This window comes from Haliotis rubra, unplaced genomic scaffold (genome assembly GCF_003918875.1).
Source record: "Haliotis rubra isolate DU_JTF1 unplaced genomic scaffold, ASM391887v1 Scf83, whole genome shotgun sequence".
Taxonomy (NCBI): Eukaryota; Metazoa; Mollusca; class Gastropoda; order Lepetellida; family Haliotidae; genus Haliotis; species Haliotis rubra.
The window spans coordinates 695,569-718,462 of record NW_025767557.1 but is presented as its reverse complement, the minus strand read 5'-3'; the positions used below and the strand labels follow the sequence as shown (position 1 = coordinate 718,462).

General features: G+C 39.9%; 2 protein-coding genes across 2 annotated transcripts; one reads left to right on the top strand and one right to left on the bottom strand.

The window, feature by feature from the left end:
- Nucleotides 1-9,193: 9,193 nt before the first annotated feature.
- Nucleotides 9,194-16,152, bottom strand: LOC124262272 (titin-like). The gene is made up of 2 exons (XM_046696757.1): nt 16,032-16,152; nt 9,194-11,915 (listed from the first exon to the last, which is right to left on the bottom strand). The coding sequence occupies exon 2, from the start codon at nt 11,912-11,914 to the stop codon at nt 9,209-9,211; it is 2,706 nt and encodes a 901-aa protein (XP_046552713.1). The 5' UTR covers nt 11,915; nt 16,032-16,152; the 3' UTR covers nt 9,194-9,208.
- A 3,370-nt stretch (nt 16,153-19,522) lies between these two features.
- On the top strand, nt 19,523-20,918 carry LOC124262292 (lipoyl synthase, mitochondrial-like). Its single transcript, XM_046696777.1, is given in 6 exon segments — nt 19,523-20,089; nt 20,092-20,157; nt 20,159-20,248; nt 20,251-20,281; nt 20,284-20,381; nt 20,383-20,918. Coding segments are annotated over 6 exon segments (1,191 nt in total). The 5' UTR covers nt 19,523-19,639; the 3' UTR covers nt 20,839-20,918.
- Nucleotides 20,919-22,894: the final 1,976 nt, after the last annotated feature.

The following is a 22,894-nucleotide window of genomic DNA, read 5'->3' as shown; positions in this document are numbered from 1 at the left end:
GAAGATTGGTCGCAGTGACTAAACGACCAAGCAAGTCATCGTGTTTTCTCATAACCGAACACAAACAATTTGGGAACACTTGTTTGCATTACCATATTTTCACAAGGTTGGTTTTGTCTGTGTCATTAAATTTACATTTCATAAGCACTACGAGTTCCTTCCAAGTCATGATTGAATTTACCCTTATGACTCCCAAGAAATTTCTGTTCCTAACATATTAGTCAGCCTTTAAAGATGTGAAATTTGCAAATCCATTTTGTGCAATTTGAAAAATAAAACCCAAAAGAACATGTATTTTCATTAGTTTTTGTACAAACAGAACAGGAAAATTTGAGAAATAACGCCAGGCAATTATTTCGATGATTCATCGGTTGTAATGAACCAATCATCAATAATGAGATTTTAACCAATTCCCAACACTATTACTTCTTACCAAAACAGTCTTTTTGTTATAACTAGGTTTGCATATTTCATAAATGTAGATATGGTGGAATAAAATAAAAAAAGATATGAAAAGTAACAATTTTACTTCTCATAAAAAACCCATACTGTTTTGGAAAAAATGCAGCGGCAAATACAAAGTAATCAAAAAGTCTAAAGAATATTACATACTGGTCTCAGGTTGATGGCAACCTACCAAGTATAGAGAATCATATTTATATTAATCAAAGATACATTACACTTATCCAAAAGATAACTTCAAAGAAACAAGTAAAATTTGTTTGATCTCTGGTCAGTGTTTTTCTGCCCTCTTCCAAGTGATTTGAAAAAACAGCATTGGGTTATTTGTATAAAATACATGATATAAGTATGATGAATTATCAATGGCATCATTATCAGTTTTGAATAAAATATTTGGAACAGCGACCAGACAATGCGCTGGAGCATAAACCTGTCTGGAATTCTTTACATCTCGTGAGTGCTGTCGCATCCCATAACCATTCCTTACCTCTGACAATTCCTGATCTATTTAGCAGTTGTTTTTAAAAACAAACTTTTGCGTCTAGAAGATCGTTGAAAGCGATGATAAAAATGAACACCAGCTTATTTAAATACTTAAATGCATATGTGTGGCCACTAATGCTGACAGAACAAATTGCATCTTGAAAAGTAATGAAAACATTCACTGACATGACAGGTGATAATCTGAGTATCTGCATAACCATTTTGAATAACTTACTGCTTGCACTATCAACACCATGGACATTAAGTATTACTTCCCAAGTACAAATGCTGTGTATGTTTCTTATGCATATTTTAAACCACCAATATTAGATTGGAGTAAAAATTTAACAAAATATATTGACATTAATTGAAGTATTGTATCTATGTTTGACGGTTTCTGGAGCTGAATCTAAACAGAAGTTAACTAGGTCACAATTTCATAAATCTTTCAACTTGAAAAATAAGTTTGAAAAGAGTGTTTTTTATCTTTTTTTTTTTGTCTACCAGACAAGAAGGTGAGCCTTAATTATCCTGATATAGTCTGGAGTAGTAGAAAAAAGAGCAAACACTTTCAGATTTACACTTGGTTGTTGGAATCCCAAATTAATATACTGAACAGCAAAAGAAACGCAACTCTGGCTTTTTGTCAAGTTTTTAAATAGAAGACATAAACATCAACACTTACTTTTAAGAGATTTCATTTTTTTCAAACTTGCGTTTCTTTTGCTGTTCAGTATATAAACCTCTGGTGTAGCAAAATATTTTACCTTAAGTGTGACCAGACTGAACCAAGCTGAAATCAATCAATAACTGCCCTATTATCTTTAAACCACCAGTTACTTGAAGCTTGAATGTCTCCTCTGACTCTGACCTGGTAATACTGATCAGGAGACAGGCTATTATTTATTTCAGAATGAGTAAGTATGGTTTTACGCTGTTATTAGCAATATTCCAGCAATATCACGGCAGGGGACACCAGAAATGGGCTTCACACATTGCACCCATGTGGGGAATCGAATCCGGCCTTCAGCATGACGAGTTTAACAATTTAACCACTAGGCTACACCCCCATATTTATTTCAGATGAAGGTCTACTATAAAGGATAACAATTTTCAGTGTGATCATCACTTGATTGATAACGGTGTTAGAACCTACTCCGAAACGACGCTCTCACTGTAATAAAGAAGTTGTTCATTCATATATTATTACCCTTCCTGACTGCTCGAAATTCTAAATACCCCTCAAAGAAGTTGTGACGGTCTACTAAATAATTTGGTCTAAATCTATCATTACAATTACATTATTATAAAAGAAACATGAAGTCTGAACCTGGCCATGTGACCTTGACCTTAATATTGACTGTCATGGTTGAGCGATGATCAATGCTGATGATCAAACCTGGATGATTAATGTTTATCCAATATTGAATGTATTTATTCCTTAGATACATACTGATCTGAAGTTCACTTAACTATCTCCATGAAGATGGGGGCAAACAGCTGGCATTAATTAACAAAACATTAACGAAAACATTCAGTTCTGATCTGAATGTGTAACCCTTTGATCTTGAGTATTTCAAAAGGATAAACTAAGCTGCAGTGTATATTACAAAATAATTCCTTTGATATAATGAAAACTTTAATCAAAAGACCAAAAATGACACTTACAATAGTCAGTCATGGAGACAACACAAGTCAGCTTTTCAAACTTTCATATTTGAGATGAATCGAGAAACCGAATAACATTCAAATCATTATCATGATTTGTTCATTATTTTCAGAAATTTTTTTTCACATGATCTGCTAGAATATTCGTGGATAAAAAATCAATAACCAGTGGTGACCTCAAAATGTGGATTTTTAATATATTCCTGGTTCCAAAAATAAAATATGATTCATAATATAGTGCACAATGATTGAGTTTGGTTTAGTTTTACACCGCTTTTAACATTCCAGCAATATCACAGTGGGTGACACCAGAAAGCTTCACACATTGTACTCATGAGGGGAATAACCACTAGGTGACCACACCGCCTCTGCCAAAACAAAGAGGTCACCCTGACTGATAACTGTAAATCATTATTAAAAAATCATAGCATGTTAAGTTCTTCAGTGGCTTTCTGCATCTTTTCGGGTCAGCATCTATATTCCCTGAAATACTGACTGTATGATGTTAAAATGGATGACGCTTCGCTTCAGCAGTGTTAGTAGAAACTTGACTGTAAATGTGATGTGATAAATCTGATACAATATATTTACATAACTGAAAACAACATGCATATTGATAACATTGTCTGAGAAAATAGAACTCTATCATCTTAAAACAAGGCGCAGGTTATATGTTAAGTCTCAAGCCATGGATAGTTTATCTAAATCACTAAACTAAAATATACTCAACATCACATATCTGACACACACAAAAGCACTGCAACTACATGACCAGATTGACAATCCTCAAACAGGGCTCATGCTGAAAACAGCTGAAAAGTTTGAGGATAAATAATATCTCATCTGACCAGTTTAACTATCCTCAAACAGGGCCCATGCCAAAAACAGCATGGCCCAAACTGATAAACAAAATGTTTAATTATTGATTGGAGCCCATGAGTGTGATCATATCGTGGCCACAGAATCAGACTGAATATCTGATTGATTTAAGTACATTTATAACTGTTGAAAGTATTGAGCACTCAGTGAAATATCTGTCTTTACAATTTGACCCTGTACAAATACTGACATCACTGATATATAGCCTAATCCATGCCATCTTAAGTTTCCAAGAACAATTCATTCTCCAAGTATAGCAACAAGAAGCCCAATAGGACTCCCACATGAACACTGACAATATCCAAAACATTATAAGTATCAACACGCAATTCTCTTATACCACTGTATATAAACAACACCCTGCATGGACCTCACTCACTCCAGAGGAGGAGGACATGAAGATCTCACTTGATGGACGTCTGGTATCCAGGGCTGGGACGACAATGAACTATTAACGTATGCCACATAGATGCCAACTCTAATTGAAACTTGAGGTGAGTAAAAAAGAGGAGCATTAACGGTACCAGTGGATCAGTCTATACTCACAATGAAAACAAAATCATTTCACTTTCACAGAGGCAGTCAAAATAACAAAATCATTTTGACCACCTCCGTGGTGTAGTGGTTAGAGCGTCCGCCAGGAGAGCGGAAGGTCGCGGGTTTCGATCCCCCGACCGCGTCATACCAAAAGACGTTAAAATATGGTACTTGTTGGTCCCTGCCTGGCGCTCGGCATTAAAGGGTACAAGGACTGGTCGAATTGGAGTCAGTTTAATGTGTCTGAGTGGGGTATTCATGCTTCACTGCGGTATGGTATCTCAGTGGGCTAGCACTATAAAACCAGCTTCAGTCTGGGCTAGTACAAGCAGCCGCACTTACACATACACACGCATGCACGTCGCCATATGAGCTTAAATATTCTCAAGCACTACATGAAACTCCAATTTCACCTCACCTCACCAAATCATTTTGATGTATCTATCAGGAACTCATACTGAGTAATGGATGTTTTGTAACTGTGAACTGAAAGCATGACCCGAAAGTAGGCATAGGCTTGACTTCAGATTGCTTCATGTCATTCATACATTAAGAAGTTGAATTTTGAGGTGATTTTACAATAATTCATGAAACATACCAAGGACAAGCTTTATACCTTACATATAGATACATTTAGACCAATAACGGTGAGTGAGTTGGGTTTTACGCTGCTTTAGCAATATTCCAGCAATATCACAGCAGGGGACACCAGAAATGTGCTTCACACATTGTACCCATGTGGGGAATCGAACCCAGGTCTTCTCGGACTATGACGAGCTTAACACTTTAACCACTGGCTATCCCACCGGCCCATTCCCAATAATGGTTGGTATCTAAGTATCATTAGTTTCGATGCAATTACTATATTAGAGATCACATATTGATTTGAAATGAATGTACTGTTTCTAGCAGGTCTCTCTCATATGGTTGCGCTCAATGAATTTCTGTGCATCTCACTCCAAAAGTATGGGTTGCTGGACAACATTTATTTTGTTAACACTAAACTTAACATAGGATAACCATGGTACCTTAATATGTATCACATTGTGGCTTTGTCTTGTATATCATGTTTGACTTTGCATTACATATATGGATTTATGCATCGTCCCAGCCCAAGAAATTTGTTTAAGAAGGAAGCATAAATTGATGCTTAAACAATCCTTACAAACCTTACGCCTCTAAGTTAGCTCTAAATGCAACTCTTATTACACAGCTACATCACACATCAAGCAGGTCAGTGTACTGTCAATCTCCAAAAGCTACCTCTATGTACAGACAGGTCATTTGGCTCTGCCCGGCGCTGGTGACACAGGGTGACTTAACATACTGCTCTCACAGATACCTTCCTCTAAACCTTAAATACAAACTGATGTAGTCAGTGACAGCAAACATGCTTCAGAGTTAAAGTGACAGTGTTAGAAATCCACCAGCGTGTTATAAAGCCATTCTGTTAAGATAAACACTGTGGCCCCTTTCACCCCAAAAGTTTCATTTTGGATGAGACATCCTCTCCTCGTCCCTCTCATTGGATTATCTAGGAGTGGCACCTCCATATCTCTACCAACAATACACAAATACTTAACCACTGAGAAAAATACTGAATACTGATAAAAAAACGGACATCAGGCTAATGGAAGAAAACATGAGGCAGTATTAATACTTGACATATTATTTCTTGTAACACAGGCAAGAATGTTCAGTTCATTTCTTGTCTACACACTTTGTACTTTACACCAAACTGGGGGGAAAAGGTCTGTCATATTTTGGATGATGACATGAAACTGTTTAAGTCTAACATCTTTCTTGTTTGTAAAAGTTTCAGGGCCAGAGGTTGTGCTTCACTCATGTGGAACAGGCGCGTAGCAAGCCAATTTTTTCGTGTAAGCCCGATAGGTTGCAAAGCTTTATATTTAGACAGTATTGAGGGCTTGCCCAGCCTTTTTAGCAACAATCATATGTAAGCCCGTACTTTTTTTTATAATGGTAGCTACGTCCCTGTGGAATTCCTGACGAAAGCTTAAGAAGTAGCCTTGAGATACTCAACTATAATATAATAAAGCTGTTATCCAGAAATAGTTGCATGTGATCATGTTTTTCCTTCTTCTAAATACCAACTAAAGAGTTACTGCTACGTAGAACATGCTTCCAGTCCACACAACCTGTTGCATAATGAACTAAAATAGTTGAAAAAAGGAAAAAGCCATCATGATTAATATGTTGCAGTGCAATGATACAGCAAGGTTGCTATCCGATATATTTACTTAACACATGGGTGTGGTATAAATTATATCCTGATACAGTAATTTTATTTCATAATTTCATATTCTATCCCTTTTTGTAACAACGCAGAATCATTTGTTTTAACATTAGCAAAGATGGGATATTGTAGGGCGAAACATACAGGCTTTGGGGTGCTGTGGAGATTCTGCTATTCAGAAAATACTAAAGAATCTGGTTCTTGAACCGGTTCTGTTACTTATCACGTTTATACATCAATTTAACATGTACTGTAATGCGATCAATCGAAACATTGCGATGCTTGTGTTGAATATAGATGTATCGTATCGTGCACCTCGTATCTGGATGCAGTACTTTAATGCTGTATCATTACACCACTATGATACTAAGTCAATGTGCAGCTAGTAATAATGTAGAGAGACAGAGATTGGAGACTGGCACATCCTTGACACAGTTTCACCTGTCACTTCCCTTCTGCAGGTCTTCCCTTCACAACAGTATCCACATGAACACACCAACACACACTATCTGCTGTACACGAGTCCCCCATAACTGACACTAAGACTCCATTAGATTTACACCAACACACTGCAGCCATATTTAATTCATCAGTCCAAATGTTAAACAGATATTGGGGGTCTAAAGAGACCTCAAAATTAAACATAAGCTTGATAAATACTTTCAGTATTAATTGAATAATCTGTTACATTTTACAAAGGTTTCTTTTCCTGCAAAGGGATACAAATCACCCATAGAGTACCAGTGAGTTTTAACTCTTAACATGTGTTAAACAAAAAGATTACTTTAATTAGAAGACATACTTCTTTTAAAGAAAGTTTCCCCTTTACTACACTACTCAAAATTTCATAAGGTTCAAGAGTCATCTTAGAGTTGCCCTTAGCAAACATTGAGTAGTATACTCAAAAGGAAAAGTCTTTCAAAACAATAATTCACTGGCTTTTAAAAGTAAGATATATAATTTGGAAAATTAATTTCTTGCTAAAATTTCATTCTTGTGAAAATGAATTCCTAGTGTCAGTTATGGCGTGAAAAATCAGCAGTTATTTATGTCATGTTTCACTGTTCCTAAAACCCAGATGAGTTTACAAACACTTCATGATCAACTTTTCGTGTGACACTGTTGTTGCCAAAGAGGCTGTTTGATAAAGAGTCTGTTAGCACTTCTTCCTCATCGATACTCACTGCATGGATTGTCTCCCCTGACTCAAGGTCAAGGTCACTACTTAAACAGGTTTTCAGGTAGTCCTCCATGCCTTCCTGCTGAATCAGCAGGTAGGTTACCCCATTGGCCATGCTAGGCTCAAGTTGATTGATATACTGAACAGTAACTTTACTAGAGTCTGTGGATGATTCTTCGGGAAAGGTTTTCTTTGCATCAGCATCTACTTCCTGCTTGTCTATGTTGCAGCTCGTTGATACACTCGAAGCTGATTTCTCAAGACATGAAGAGCTGCCAGTTTGGCTGTCATCTGCATGATCGGCAGTGATCCGAGAGACATCCCGACTTGCACTCTTTTCTGTTACACTTTTCACAACATCTGGAAGATTGTTGTCCATGCGTTTACCATTTTCTTTGCATGGAGCCCAATAGGGCTCTTATCGATGTCACTTGAACCATGCTTCAATAACACAGATACAAGCTGTGGTAGAAGGTCCTTCTTGTCTTTCAACACTGTCTTGAGACTGTCCTCCGTGTCCTGCTGAACTCCATTCTGGTTCCGAAGAGCTGACTTCAGCAGCTTCAATCTCTGTTCCAGCTGACCCAGCATCGTCTTGACTGGGGAGGAGCTTGTCATGCCTTCGCACTGAGTAGCAGCATCGCATAGCTTTCGCTTGACACCACTGCAGCTCTCCCGCTGAATAGGACTCACAATTATTTGTCCAGATTTAGATGGTGTTAGAGACACAGTAGGCCGGATTTGATCCAAGGTTTTGCTTTTACCTACCAGAGAAATGTCTTTGTGACCTGTCGACTCAGACTGGAATGAGTTCGTTTTGCAAATATTATTCAAACTTCTAGACCTGTCATGGGTATTTGATGGAAGAAGAGATTCACAACTTTCAAACAAGTTCTTTTTACAGTTTTGAACAGGGAGGTAGGTTTCTGTGGCCATGTGTCTCTGCCCAACAGATTTACACCGATGGCTGTCTCTGCTTGGTGACACTATTGTCGTAGCAGGGGACCTGACTGGACTATCAGTACCAGTGTCATTTAAACCCATGCTCTCAGCTACGATGTCCAATATACTACTACCACGATCCTTGGCTCCTGATTCTGAGGACGCTTTTCTGGCAAGTATGTTCGGGGTCTTTTTTGGACTAGAGTTGGTACTTAGACATTTCTTTGGTGAGAGAGAACTGAGACTTGATTTGGTGGAGGAACTGACAGTCATGCTTGCACCTGCTGATGTACACAGAGCACTTACACTCAGATTGGGGGAGTTGGCATAGGGACTGATGCAGTCTTTCTTTGGTGAACTAGAACACATGGTTTGTAAGGTTTCAAACAGGTTTCTCTTTGACTGTGGAGAGATATCAGATGTGATATCAGGCATTTGTAATTTTGGACTTGACGTAGCACTTACAGCTTTCTGGGGAGAACAAGTTTTTAACGTTGATTTAAGCTGCTGAATCATATCTGGCTGCTTGGAAGACTGCACCATCCCTTCGCTGTCCATTGGTAGAACAACATCAGAGAAGTGACGATCAGGAACACCCTTAGAAGCATCATCGTCAGAAATGGGATGTTCAGAGACGAAGGAATCTAAGAAATGTCTCTCTGATTTGACAGATGGATCTTCTGAAGCTGGAACCTGACATCCATCTTCCTGATCCTCCTTCGTTCCTCCATGCTCTCCCCCCTGGCCAAGATGCACTGGTTCTAGCAATGGTGGCTCCAGCTCCCCATCCTCCTCACAGGTCAAGTCTGGTGGTTGTGAAGACTCCATCTCTCCAACATCCACTGGCTCCATCTTCTCCAGCAGTGGGGGTGAAATGTCACCAAGGATGACTTGTCAGAAATATCGTTCTCAATGCTCACAGATAAAGAGGTAGTTATCTCCACTTGGGGCAAAGGTCGGCGGAACTCTTTCAGGATGTAATCTGAACATACTAAACCAAGTTCAAAGAAAAATTGCTCCTTTTCACACAAAGATGAAACTTCAATCGTCCTGTCTGGTAAGATGATGCGTTTCTTCTTCTCATAGTGAATATTTTGTTTCCGTGGTCTTCCTCTGCCTTTTGATGATTTTCTATCCCTTTTACACGGGATCCACTGTGCCTGTATTCGGAAACCAACAGGCAACAGTTTGGGTTTCTTTGAGTCTTTATTCACAGGCTTCCTCTTGACGACTTTCTTCTCAGGAGGTCTAGGCAAGGCACGTTTTGGTCTCAAAATCTTTTGGCACAAGTTACGAGTGATTTTCACAACACATGGAACACTCTTATGCTTTTGAAGTAGTTTTACGGAATTAAACACTTTTTCACAAGCTCGACACTTCAGGGGTCTTGGAGGATGTACTTTTTTGGGTTTTCCTTCAGGTGCTGGGACAGATTCTTTCTTTGGGGGTGACTCAGCTGGTTTTGGTTTGACCTTCTGAGGCTGTGTCTTAGCTTTCAAGCTGTTTTCATTGATTTTTTTTTTCTTGGTCACCTTTTCCTTTTCTTCAACAAGTCTTCGTTTCTTTGGGGTCAGTACCAATTTGCGTGATGATGATCGGAGTTTCTTAGGTGAAGCTGGTGGTGGTCTCTTTCGGCATGGCATCTTCTTGATTGCGGTCATTTCTTTTTCAGGGCTTGTTTTAGCATGACTCTTATTTTCAGGGCTCGTACTTTCAACAGTCATTAATGCACTAATATCTATAGTAGGTTCCTCAACTTTCATCATATCTTCGGTCACTGGCTTGAAAAAGCCATCAATTTCATCTAAAAAAGTTGTATCAGTGTGTGTGTCAGATAAATGACTAGGAGTTTCAGTTGTTTCCTGATGCGGCAATTTTGACAAATTTTCAACATTATCGCATGGCTGTTTTAAACTAGTCTCCAAAGTGCATTTTTCTGATGGTTCAGAATTTTTATTGCATTTTTCCTGCACAGTCAAACCTTCACTGTAAAATCGAAGTTTTTTTTTAGCTTCGAAAGCCTCTTTATTAATATTAGAGTCCTCTACATTTTGCTCTGTCACTACTTCCATGCATAGTTTTTTCACCTGAGACCCATTTTCAAGTTTGACTTGCACTTCTCCCTCAGCTACAGAACTGTCCTCATCTAGCTTTCTCTTACTACCAGGAATGCTTGCATTGCTATTACTTTCCTGTTTGGTGACAACAGTTTGGTCTACTGGCACCACCAGAATTTGAGCGTTGTCGGACGTCAAGGACTCTATCCTGACGTTAGAAAGCTGGGCCTCGCTGATTATCGCCTGCTCTGCCTCACTGGACTGCTTCCCCGTCTCCATATTTACAATAGTGTAGGTTGACTCTTGATCACCTGCTGCTGCTGCCTCTGTGGAGTACTCAGGTTGTTCTGGAACGAACTGAGGCTCCTCTTGAACGAACTGTATCTGTTCTTGAGGTGCTGGTTCCTGGACATACTGGTTCTGCGGTTCTACATACTGAGCCTGTTCTATGTACTGGGCCTGTTCCTGGATGTATTGACTGTGATCCTGAATGTACTGAACCTCGGTCTGCTGAACCAGGTCTTCCTGAACCACTTCCTCCTGCACTTGCTCCTCAACGATTCTCTCCACTGCCTCCACTCTCACCCGCTGTGCCATCCGTATCAGATCCTCTGCTACTTCTACTGTAATATCTCCTCCCTGCTGCAGGAGGTTCCCCTCACCTACATCACCCTGGACGGTAAAGACGATCTCGCGGTCCTGCGAGTCGCTACTGGACGACGTCCCTGCTGCCTGCTCTATGACAAACCCTCCCTCAGACAACTGATTCAGGAACTGAGTAAGATTCACTTTGTCTGATCGGGCCATCATGTTGAGAGCTTCAACTGCTGCCATGGTCTCACTGGAAAGATTGGATGGGTCAAGGGGTGATGGTGTCCTCTTACTGGCTACGGGAGCATCGTCTTCCAATTCATACACTGCTCCTGCTGGCGTGGCTCCTTGTCGACTGTTGCCGCCGTGGTAGATAATATCTGGTGGAGATGGTTTTGGGGTGGAACGTGTAGCAAAGGGGAACACATCATCGCTGGTGACTGGAATAACTTTGTTACACGGGACTCGGACATGATCCTTCATCTCCTCCATGGTTGTAAACTGCTTCTTACATATGAAGCAGCTGAGATCGACCCAGTTGTTCTCCTTGGGTCCAGCATACGCCTTGTTGGTTGTCTTGGGGTTGAGGTTTGGCAAGACAACGTTCCTGCCATCACTGTCCATCTTTTTCCCTGTTGTGGACTCGCAGTACGCCTCCAGAGCTGACGCCTCCTGTTCTCGACGTCTGGTCATGTTGCTGAGGCTGGTGTTCTTACAAGATTTGCTGTGCCTCCATCTGGAAATGGGGTCGTCAAACATCTCGAAGCAGTGTCGGCACCAGAAGCGTTTTGCTGCGGGCACACTGAGTCTGTGACATGGGTGATTGGAAAACTTCTCCTCTTTGTTCTTGTTGGCCATTCTGCAATGACACAATGTGGTTGTGTTAGGACAAATAACACATGGCCATAGGACCGTGATGTAAATTACTCACTCTGTATGCATGAATTACAGCAGATGGACCGGAATATCAGCAAAAGTAAACATGATTCTAAACACTGCTATAATTTCATACATCCCATATCTTGTGCGAAACACTTTTTATGTGATAGGGAATATCAAGCATTGCATCATTGAATATTTGGTGTTGTTTTAGTAAGTGATTATGACTTGAAGCTGCTTTTAGTTTGTTTGTTGCTAACGCCTCACTCAGCAATATTCCAGCTCTATGGCGGCGGTCTGTAAATAATCAAGTCGTGGCCAGATAATCCAGTGATCAACAGCATGAGCATTGATCTAAGCAACTGGGATACATGGACATGTCAACCAATGTCATGAATGAGTGAGTGAGTGAGTGAGTGAATAATCAAGTTGGGGCCAGACAATCCAGTGATCAACAGCATGAGCATTGATCTACGCAACTGGGATACATGGACATGTCAACCAATGTCATGAGAGAATGAGTGAGTGAGTGAGTGAGTGAGCGAGCTAGTTAAAATTTAACATCACATCAGCATTGTTTCAGCCATATGACAACCAGGTTTACACATATTCATAAACTATAATTACACAAAGTTTCATTCCAAAGCAAGTTTCTATGTACACATTTTACCTTTCAACTGAAGTAATTTCTACTCATCCTAACATTGTTTTAAAACTGATATAAAGAACAGTGTCTGCAATTACAGCATTAATGCAAATTTGAACACTGGCAATCCCTAATGAGAGCATGGAAGAGCTGACAGTATTCAGTCTAAATCCCTGAGTGATTCCATTTTTTGGAGGGCGAAACCGCATTATCAGTGGTTCAAGGGAGGTTGCTCTCTCACTTCATCGCACATGCGAATGTAGGCCCACATTCGAAACTAAACATCATTTGAAACGTTATTGACAAGAAATCACAGATATCTGACGGAATAAATACTCATAAATACAATCTAAGCCTCACTTATTTATATAAAATGCATGAAATAGTTACTACATAGTAAAATAATAGCAAACGACATGATTACTTTTGCTGCAAATGATGCCATTGGTTGAGATTTTGACCTTTGATGATATTGATTGGGGTCATATGCTAAACACCGAATTTCTGCTTGGAATGTTCTACAGCGTTATTATTGTATCGTAATCATTATAGTACATGAAAGGGTTCTGAGAATATAGCGTTAATCTAAAATGTGTGAAAAGTCTTCTTCAGCTTCAGTGTGAAATATGATAAACTTCCTATCAATATAATCACACCCAATTATACTGATAATCATGACAGACTTGTTGATTTCAAATTTCAAACTGCATTTTTGATCACTGACAATAAGTGATTGATTTCAGTGAAAAGAAGGAATACAAAAGTTGAAATAATTGCTACTGACGTCAGTTGCCTAGTGACAGCTGCACTGGGCCTTACACGTTTGGGTAAAAAAATATGCTGCATCTTGTTTTGAAATTGAATGAATAAAATCTTTTCACATGAGTTCGTTTTTTATAGCTCAAAATGTTTTCAATTGTAATTCTTTTAAGTTAAGAAGAATATATTTACACAGTATAATTTTAAGAAGTGGGCCCACTCAGAAAGTCGCTAAACAGAATTTTTAAAAAGTGTACCCACATTTCTGCCTACAGTTTTGTTGGTAAGTTTGTTTTTCTTTCTTTTGCATAACTACAGTCAATATATATTTTTTTTAAATGCTAGGATTTGTAGTTTTACTCTTTGTTAAAAATAAGGGCCCATTCACAAAAGCCTCTACAAAGAAAAAGATAAGTGGGCCCACATTTCTGTTTTCACTATTCTGTTTTTGTGGGGCATAGTGGGTGAGCTGTCCAAGGCGCCGCGCTAGAAAGCAAAAAGTGCCTGGATCGGTCCCAACCTGTGACCAGGTGTAAAAACCTTTGAGCAAACATTACTTGCAGGCTCTTTCAACATTGTCACAAACCCTAGTGTGCAGTACACAACCCTTTGCACTAAAAACAACCCACTCATCTGATGGTAGGTGACCAGATGGTGGACACACGAACACGTGCAGACACCTAGTTATGGGTAAAGTATTACTGTAATGTACAGTATCATTGGACGAAATACTGTGACTATGTGTCCCAGTTCACCCAGCTGCAACTCTGTACCTTGTGAGGGTGAGGTGGAGTGATAACTAGCTGTGCCTAACAGGCTGCATGAGTTGAATACTCCCCAGGGAGTTGAGCTGGTTAAAAAGCAATGCCAGAAAAAGACATCCACTGATCAAGGGAACAATCCAGCGCCTTGAGCATGTACTGGTTGTGTGGATATGTATGCTATATAAATATCCTATAATAATATACAGTTTGGTTCCTGATTTCTCATGTAGAATACTCTTTATATCTACAAACAAAGATAATGAAATTACCCACCCACCTTTCCTATCTCACATATTGGTTACTTCAACATATGATGACTCTCTTGGATTCATTAATATTTGATTAAAATGTAGGCCCACATCCCGACACCTCTAGCAACCAGCTGGTGAGTGATCCACAATTCATTATTCAGTAATATTGACAAACACATCTAACAATCGAAAAGCAAAATGCTGTTATTCATACAGATGGAAATGACTCGCTAAACTGTACAATAATTGTAATGATTTGTGTAATGGAAGACGCAGTTTATTGCTTTCTCAGCCTCATGCGCTTTTAGATATGAAACTAACCTCCAGTCTGTATCTAGAGCTAGCTCCCTTCGCAACTCGAACCACTGTTAATGAGGTGATGTCTTGGAAATAATTCAAGAGAGTGAGTTTAGTTTTACGCCACTTCTAGCAATATTCCAGCAATATCAGGGCAGAGGACACCAGAAATTGGCTTCACACATAGGGGAATCGAACCCGGGTCTTTAGCTTGACGAGCGAACACCTTAACCACCAGGCTTCCCCACCAGCTCTCCATTCTTTGGAACCAATAAAGTTCATTCTGGCTATCACATGATAAGAATGAGAGATTTAGACAAACTCTGCTTCACATAGTGTTTCAGTCATATCACTGTGCCAGTATAATGTGGGTTGAAACCCCAAAGTGATGCTGGGTTCCCAGTTGGGAGAAACCAACAAAAATGTGCATGGTTCTGTGCCATGATCATGCATTCGGCAAAGAAAATTTGGAGCTTTAGATGAATGGATCATTTGTGCCCCCTGTTATAATAAGAAATTACCTGCACCTGCATAGACCAATTTTGATAAACATTTTAAACAAATCAATACTGAGGCTGACAATGTGCGAGATATATAACTTGTGCCATGGTATACAACATGTGGGCAGGGATAACATTCACCACAATGAATGAATGTTTAGTAACACCTTAAATAGTAAATTTCAACTTTAGAATGCCAAGCATGCAAAGTGAATATCATTCTATGAAACTTCTTTGTTGCTAAAATCTATCTAGATAAAATGCATTTTCAGCCTTCACAAGATAACTATCCTTTCAGTTCACTCAATGTCTATATAAATGATCACATAGGCACTGGTTTTATCTAAATCTTTCTTCTTTTGAAACGGGAACAATGGATTCTCTCTCACCAAAAATAAACACAATCAAGAACGAAATGATTAATAAATCATATGCTAACTTAGTAACTCCTATTTCATAGAAAAGTCATATCTGTCTCAGATACTCGGCGATGTAGTAAAACCACATATTTAGCACTTTGTTACGGTCTCAAGTCGTGGTTTTCATCTAAGGTCTTTCTTCCCCTCAACAAACAAGAGGCACCTGCAAAAATTCTTCGTTTTCACACTCGAGCAGCTGTCGAAAGCAGCCACTTCGTTTTTTTCTTTGATGCAGAAAATCTTTAGTATTCGAAACAAGCAACTAATTTCAAAGACAAAACGTTAGTAAACTTGAAATCGAGTTAGTTCTAAAGAACGATTAACAATTTTGTTGAAAAAGTCTGGCGGCTAAAGTTTCATGCAAATGGCCACGCATTTGTTCGAGGTGCGTGTCCACTTCTCACAACGAAAACGGCCTCTGTACGGTAATTTAGTCGTTAACGTTGGCCTAAATACTTACTTGTCTTCCACCTTTACGTGTGTGAGACTTTACATCAATGGTAACAGCTAAATATTTACAAATTTGATACATTTGACACAAGAAACAGCATCTGTCGGGTCTTGAGGAGCTTTAGAGTTGTCCCCCTTGGATTATCTGGAGGGAGAATCGTAAATGCAATTTCATGTAGTAAATATTCTATAAATGCACAAGAAAAAATAACTGTACTTGGATGTTTGTAGATACATGCATGCCTCAATTTCTTTGCACGTATATCGCAGCCAATGTTATTATAAAGTTTGACGCATAATATCTGCAAACAATGACAACTGCAAAATAGAGGGCGCTGCTCTAATTAATATTCATATACATGTCAGGGGAAGTTACTCCCGCGCTCTGGGCATGCTATGAATATTCATAAATCCATTGGTTATACTTCATTTATTCGCTACAGCCCTCTTTATTCTGACTAGTTTGCTTTCCCAGAAATAACAACTTAGAGTATACTAGACTCACTTTGAGCGAAGACAATCAAGTCAGATGATGACATCTAAGAGGGATGTTCTTATGAAAACAAAACATGAAATATTACTTTGAATTCCGCGTGTCACACGTACTTGCGTATAAACCACCCGTACAGTCTAGGTCTATTGATCTGCGATAGGGGGCGGTGGGGTAGCCGAGTGGTTAATGCGTTCGCTCGTCACGCCGAAGGCATGGGTTCGATTCCCCACATGGGTACGATGTGTGAAGCCCATTTCGGGTGTCCCCGCCGTAATATTGCTGGAATATTGCTAAAAACGGCGTAAAACTAAACCCACTGATCTGCGATAAACACTGACATTTCAAATGTCATTTGTAGATGGTGTTGAGAATGGGAAATTCTTTACAGCGCTGAAGGGTTCGTTTTTGGCACCGGAACTACACATGTGTACTCCGGGTAGGCTTCTGTATTTAGAAATATTCCCTAAACAAAATCAGAAACTTATTCTGCAACCCAAAACCGAAACCGTATGTAATTATTCCCGTTCAACTGATTGCCAGTGATATTGTGCATCGCGAAATATTCCCTACTGTGTATGTTCGTTTCGCATATACTACCCATAAAAGTATTGACTCACTTAAAGCACTCACTATATGTTATGTATATATATGAGGTTACATCGAAGATGAATTTCTCCACCAGTTTTCACTGAGTTTCATCATTTATTGAACTCATGACAATAACCTTTCAACGTTACGAATTTGTTTTACAATACATCAGTTCATGTGTAAACAGTACCTTTAAACAGTATGGAATATTTTGCAAAATCTAGTTTAGAACAGTCAACTGAAGAAAGTGGCTACATTTACACTAGTGAGTCGAAACTTTTGATGGGTAAGATATATATCGCAATCAAATATGTATCCAATACAACAGTATGACAGTTCCGATCAAGAAACGGCACAATGCAGAATGGACCTGTCCTAGGGTACGTTTCTGTATTAAGATTTTGGCAAGGGTACGTTTCTGTATCAGATTTTGACAAGGGTACGTTTCTGCATACAGATTTTGGCAAGGGTAGGTTTCTATATACATTTTTAATGTACAACAACCAATTGCCAAAATATCTTTGTGACCTGATCCCAAACTCCGTCTCCGGAACTACAAACTTCAGCTTGAGGAATAACTCTGAAATACAAGGAATTTACAGTCGCACTGCCTCTTATGCTAAATCCTTTTAACCTGCCACAATAAATTTATGGAATGCCCCACCAAATTCCAAAGCGTCATGTAGTCTCAAAGAATTTAAGAACCTAATTACAAAAACTGAAAATAAGATTTACTTTGACCTTAATTATGGCACTCGTTTTTTGCCAAATCGTTCACTGCCGCCTCAGGCTCGGATGTAGCGACCTAAACGCCGATAAGTATAACAGACATTTAATAGACAGCCCATGTTCTTGTGGACATCAGAGTGAAAACGCCCTACACTATTTCCTCACTTGCCGTAACTATACTCGGACAAGACTTAATATGTATTTTTACACTACCGGTTATAACCTGGATACCATTCTTAAGGGAAACAAAGAACTTACTCCCTGTGTAAACCAGAAAATAGTTGAATCCGTCCACGATTATATAACCAAGACACAACGCTTCAAATTTTCTCCGGAAAATAATTAAATTTACTCAACAACCTTCTCATGATTGATTTATATTTCTACAATGGCTTGTTAGACACACACAACTGTAACTCTCTAACTTATGACTATTTAGAGAATAGTTGTATTTCATGTAATCTGTATATATTTATATATATTTAAAAATATTATATTTATGCAATGGTCAGTATCGATGACGTCAAACACTCCATTTCATGTTGTATTATACGTTGCATGGGGCGATGTTAACATAAGCAGTAATGCTTGTTCACTGAAATCCCAATTCATCTTCATGAATAAAATATGTTTAAATCATATACAGATTTTGGCAAGAGTAAGTAATGTATTAAGATTTACGTTTCTGTATTAAGATTTGGCAGATTTTTGGCAAGGGTACGTTTCTGTATTAAGATTTGGCAAGGGTATGTTTCTGTATATATACAGATTTTGGCAAGGGTACGTTTCTGTATACCGATTTTGGCAAGGGCACGTTTCTGTGTCAGATTTTGACAAGGGTACGTTTCTGCATACATTTTTGGCAAGGGTACGTTTCTGTATACATATACTTTGGCAAGGTACGTTTCTGCATTAAGATTTTTAGGGTGCGTTTTAGGTTTGGCAAGGGGTACGTTTCTGGCAGGGTACGATCTTTTGACAAGGGTGCGTTTCTGCATTAAGATTTTGGCAAAGTACGTTTCTGTATTCAGGTACGTTTCTGTATTAAGATTTTGGCAAGGGTACGTTTCTGTATACATATTTCTGTATTCAGATTTTGGCAAGAGTACGTTTCTGTATTCAGATTTGGCAAGGGTACGTTTCTGTATTCAGATTTTGGCAAGGGTACGTTACGTTTCTGTATTCAGATTTTGGCAAGGGTCTGTTTCTGTGGCAAGGGGTACGTTTTATTCAGATTTTGGCAAGAGTACGTTTCTGTATTCAGATTTGGCAGGGTAATTTCTGTATTCAGATTTTCTGTACGTTTCTGTATAGATATTTGGCAAGGAGTACGTTTCTGTATTCAGATTTTGGCAAGAGTACGTTTCTGTATTACGCTCTGGCAAGGGTACGTAAAATGACCTATTCGTTTAAATACCAAATTGATACGATTGACATTCCACATATACCACGGGTTTTCCAGAGTTGTTTTGATGAGTTTATTGGGTAATACGTCTAGATAAACCCGCCTTCACCCTAGCAAGATTTGATTTTGATTTCTATATTCTTGTTTTCGATTGAATACTTGATCCTTATTCAGGTTAAATTTCTTTTGTCTGTGCGCCATCTTTGCGCATCCCATAGTGCGCTTATTAGCAGTGCGACCAGTTTTAGCTTTCACTACTCCATTTGCATTTACTCGATTTTGTCACTCGTTAAAGTTGCAAAGAAGTCAATCCGTACGAGACATGACCGAAATGTCGGTGTTTATTGCATGTCCTCGTGTTTTCATCGCTTGAGGTAATACATCTTTCACAGAAGTTTCAACAATGGCGGCAAGTCTTACGAAAGCGTGCACCAGTCGCATTTTACAGAAGACAGCTGTCATCAATCACTCGAGTAGAGGTGTTTGTGCTTATTTAATAGTAAACAGACCTCGCTCAAACTCCGTTCCAAATGACACCGTTCAAACTTCTCACGGACGATTTTACGCAAGTCGGGCAGTTCTTAGCGATACACAGAAAGAGAAACTTGCACAAGGCCCTGACCTCGCCGACTTTATATCAGATGACCTACCCATCTCTTACGACGGCGAGGGAGGCATGAAGAAGGTTCAAGGGGAGAGGTTACGTTTGCCCAAATGGTTGAAAACTGAAATACCAATGGGGAAAAACTACAGTCGTTTGAAGGAGAACTTACGTGATCTGAATTTACACACTGTGTGTGAAGAAGCGAAATGCCCGAATATCGGAGAATGCTGGGGTGGAGGTGAACCACGGTACTCGCGGCGGCTACAATAATGGTCCTAGGTGATGAGTGTACCCGTGGATGTCGTTTCTGCTCCGTTTAAAACATCTCGGGCTCCTCCGCCACCAGACCCAAACGAACCATTAAACACTGCTAAGGCTATTGTATCATGGGGCCTTGACTTCGTGAGTGGTTAACCTCAGTCGACAGGGATGATCTTGCAGATGGGGATCCAAACATTTTGCTGAAACAGTACAGCAGATCAAGGCTCAGAATCCGTCTATATTGGTTGAATGTCTTACTCCAGATTTCCGTGGTGATCTAAAAAGCAGTAGAAGTTGTACTTGACTCCGGTCTTGATGTTTTTGCCCACAACATTGAAACTGTGTCCGAGTTGCAACGGTTTGTACGTGATCCCAGAGCGAACTACAAACAATCTCTGTCTGTGTTGGAACATGCCAAGAAGTACAGACCGGATGTTGTCACAAAGACATCTCTCATGCTTGGATTAGGAGAAACTGATGAACAGATTTATGCTGTTCTCAAAGATCTGAGGAAAATTGGAGTTGAATGTTTGACACTTGGACAGTATATGCAGCCCACAAAGCGTCATTTGAAAGTGAAAGAGTATGTGCATCCTGACAAGTTCAAGTACTGGGAGGAAGTTGGCAACAAACTGGGGTTCGTGTACACGGCAAGTGGACCTCTTGTCAGATCCTCTTACAAAGCAGGAGAGTTCTTCATCAAGAATCTGGTTGAGAAGAGGAAAATCTCAGTGTAAAGATGTCTGTGATATCACCTAAGGCTGTTATAAAAGTGTGTTATATTGGTTGTTGACTGGAATAAATAGAATGGAAAGTTTTTTGTCACTCGTTTGAAGTTTTATTGCTCTGGTTGTGTACTAGGGGTTAAAACATTCTAATAAATGTGAAAGGACTCTTTGCCTATTTACATTTGTCAAAGGCCACACTAAGTATGTGATCTAAACTACCAGTTGTCAGTCTTCCATATTTGTGGACGCTGCAGTGGCTGACTGGGTTAGATGGCAGACTTTAAGTGCCAGAGATTTCATGCCTGACTCTCAGAGTGTGGGTTTTCTGAGAAAGTGTAATCGTAAATGTAATGTATGTCACAAAGTCCAAGGACTGGTGTCAGGGTTTTAAAATCCCTTTACAGAGTGTGTCAAAAATCTTAAATCTGTACTTTGGCATTGTTTTTATTAAATTTTACTTTTGACATATGGACATTTTAAAAAGGTAACTTAGCAAACTAAATTTTACTTATGTTGGTATTTGAAATTGTGACTTGACTTTGTATTGTTTGCTGCCTGTCATACATATCAAACCTACCATTAAGCTGGGTCGCCTCTGTAGATACAGGGCATGAAGCATCTGCCTGAAGCGGAAAATTGGTTGCCTAATCCCCTCCATGGTGTGTGAGTTCAATTTTATGCCACTCTCAGCAATATTTCAGCTATATGACGACTCCATGGTTTAGTGGACAGCGTCTCTGCCTGGAGTGTGGCAGGTTTGATCCCTGACCAACTATGTGGTGTAGTGGATAGAGCGTTTGCTTTGAAGCGTGGCAGGTAGGTGGTTTGATCCCCTGGCCATCCCAGATTGATCATCTGCCTGTAGTGTAGTCTGGTTCCTGGTTTGATCCCCTAACCACATCTGTGGTGTAGTGGATAGAGTGTCTACTTAGAGGGTGGCAAGTAGGTGGTTTGATCGATGACCAACTCTGTGGTGTAGTGGATAGAGTGTCTGCTTGGAGCCAGCATTTGAAATAATCGCAGGCCTGGAGGCCCAGCGCTGGTTGTTATGTATCGGGCCGGCAGTTTCAAATATCTGCAAGCCCTTGTGGCCTTCAGTATATTATCTGTCTATTTTTCAACTTCGAATCATTCCCTTGTTTATTCTTTTTTTTCTTTACTAACGTTCGGGAATCATCCATGATCCATCATGTGTTACGATAGCTTACAGTTTCACTTCCTGGTATTTCAGCACTTTCCGCACAGGAATGTCAACACCAGTCTTTAGCAAATTCAAACGTCTCTCAGCGTCATAGACTTTGCTAATTGATTTGTAGAAACAACAAAACGGGCCTGTTGATTTCATTCAGGGCCTGTAGCTTTTAAGGCCTGCAGGCGGCAGCAGGGCCTGATGGCCAACTGGCAAATAAAAGTATTGCAAACACTGCTTGGAGCGTGGGAAGATTGGTGGTTTCATCCCCTGGCCACCTCTGTGGTGTAGTGGATAGAGCGTCTACTTGGAGGGTGGCAGATTGGCGGTTGGATCGATGACCAACTCTGGTGTAGTGGATAGAGTGTCTACTTGGAGGGTGGCAGGCAGGTGGTTTGATCGATGACCAACTCTGTGGTGTAGTGGATAGAGCGTCTACTTGGAGGGTGGCAGGTGGGCGGTTGGATCGATGACCAACTCTGGTGAAGTGGATAGAGCGTCTACTTGGAGGGTGGCAGGTGGGCGGTTGGATCGATGACCAACTCTGGTGTAGTGGATAGAGTGTCTACTTGGAGGGTGGCAGGTGGGTGGTTGGATCGATGACCAACTCTGGTGTAGTGGATAGAGCGTCTACTTGGAGGGTGGCAGGTGGGTGGTTTGATCAATGACCAACTCTATGGTGTAGCGGATAGAGTGTCTACTTGGAGGGTGGCAGGTGGGCGGTTGGATCGATGACCAACTCTGGTGTAGTGGATAGAGTGTCTACTTGGAGGGTGGCAGGTTGGTGGTTTGATCAATGACCAACTCTGTGGTGTAGTGGATAGAGTGTCTACTTGGAGGGTGGCAGGTGGGTGGTTGGATCGATGACCAACTCTG